A 1,494-nucleotide genomic window follows, 5' to 3' on the forward strand; every position below is an offset into this window, starting at 1 on the left:
CACACACACATGTTTACATGGAAATAAGTAATAATTATGACCTTTTTAGTTTTACTTGCATCTGAGTAAAATAATCATCAGTCAATATCACCAAATATAAAGCATGTGACTATTTACCTGAATTGTGGTCTTTGCTAGCTCCAGCCCAGCTATGTCGTCCCATGACACTGGGGGTCCATTATCCATAATTTCATTCATTATCAGCTCAACCATTTTCGGCTCAATGTTCTGAAATGCCATCACTTCAAATCATGACACTGACAATCCTCAAATGAAGGACAAGATTTTTGGAATTTATCTTAAACTAGGTTCAAATGTTCATGCTTGATCCTTCACTCCATGCAATGTATATGTATGAATGCTTCATCAGCTTAAGTACAAGCCATCATTCCAGAGAAGAAAATTATTATTTCTACAGTACAATCTGAAATTAACATTAGGTTTCATATTCTTTTTTTATTAAGGAAAAGACAGCTGCTTTGACACTCTAATCTCAATAATCCTAAACAAATATAACAAAATATACAGAGGACAATATTTTTCAAAATGGAAATAAATAATTATTCAGCCTTACCTTTAATCTTTCATCAGTTAAAAGTTCAGCATAAGGGCTTTCTTCAGTTCCAGCTCGAACCTCTCCTCCTTTCCCTGAAGATCCTTGTGGTAAGCACCTTCGCATGATCTCCCCACTACCGAAGTTGCTTTCCCATTAAGAAAAAACATTCCAACTTAATCTTTATGCACTACTTTGAAAGACAAAGGAAAGTAATGCTAACAAAGGGCTAAAAAGTACATATCATTATTCTAGGGGTCACAATCATGTGTGAGTACTCTCATCACGATGTGATACATTCTTAACAGTAAATTTTTGTTATTTTGCATGCACAATTCATAGAAACTGTGAATAGCGAATAAATCAAGTAATACATAATGAATATAATTGACACCATCACTTTTTTAAATAAAATGCACATAGGGCAATGTCAGCAAATGAAAATGTTATACATCCATGTCATAAAATCAACCACTTCACCTGATATATTACTGCTGTTCTTCACATACTGTGAACTCCCCTGATAACCACTCATCTGCCTCACTAACCTAAACACTTTCCCAAATTCACAAGTCATTCTAATGATAAGTGGCTCTGCAGCATGCAAAGATACAGAATCACAATGTATATGATTAGGTTTCAATAATTTTCAGTACATGTTGCACAATTTATGCAAAAAATCTTATTGTCTAATGCCATGAACAATGCACATCATACAGCACTGAACAATTCTCATAAGCAAAAACTAAAACAAAATGAAGAATAACTTGTTACCCAAGGACCACAACCACGCCATATGTCACTTCATAATTAAAATTTCCATTTCCACAAGTCTAGTTAAATAAAAGCCTGTGCTTAATGTCAATTTACTGGAGAGAGGTTTAATCTGATACACTCTCACCAACACTATGCCCCATCTAGGCCATCTGCCCTCTTGGGCC

At 34.7% G+C, this 1,494-nt stretch overlaps 1 protein-coding gene across 1 annotated transcript in view; it reads right to left on the minus strand.

The window, feature by feature from the left end:
• Positions 1–1,494, minus strand: part of LOC119585572 (fidgetin-like protein 1) — a 26,272-nt gene that overhangs the window by 12,609 nt on the left and 12,169 nt on the right. Inside the window, exons 9-10 of the mRNA XM_037934238.1 lie at positions 575–701; positions 118–228 (exon numbers count right to left, since the gene is read on the minus strand). Coding sequence (XP_037790166.1) covers positions 118–228; positions 575–701 — 238 coding nt within the window. The remainder of the gene's footprint in view (positions 1–117; positions 229–574; positions 702–1,494) is intronic.

The sequence above is a fragment of the Penaeus monodon genome, chromosome 20, assembly GCF_015228065.2.
Source record: "Penaeus monodon isolate SGIC_2016 chromosome 20, NSTDA_Pmon_1, whole genome shotgun sequence".
Lineage (NCBI taxonomy): Eukaryota > Metazoa > Arthropoda > Malacostraca > Decapoda > Penaeidae > Penaeus > Penaeus monodon.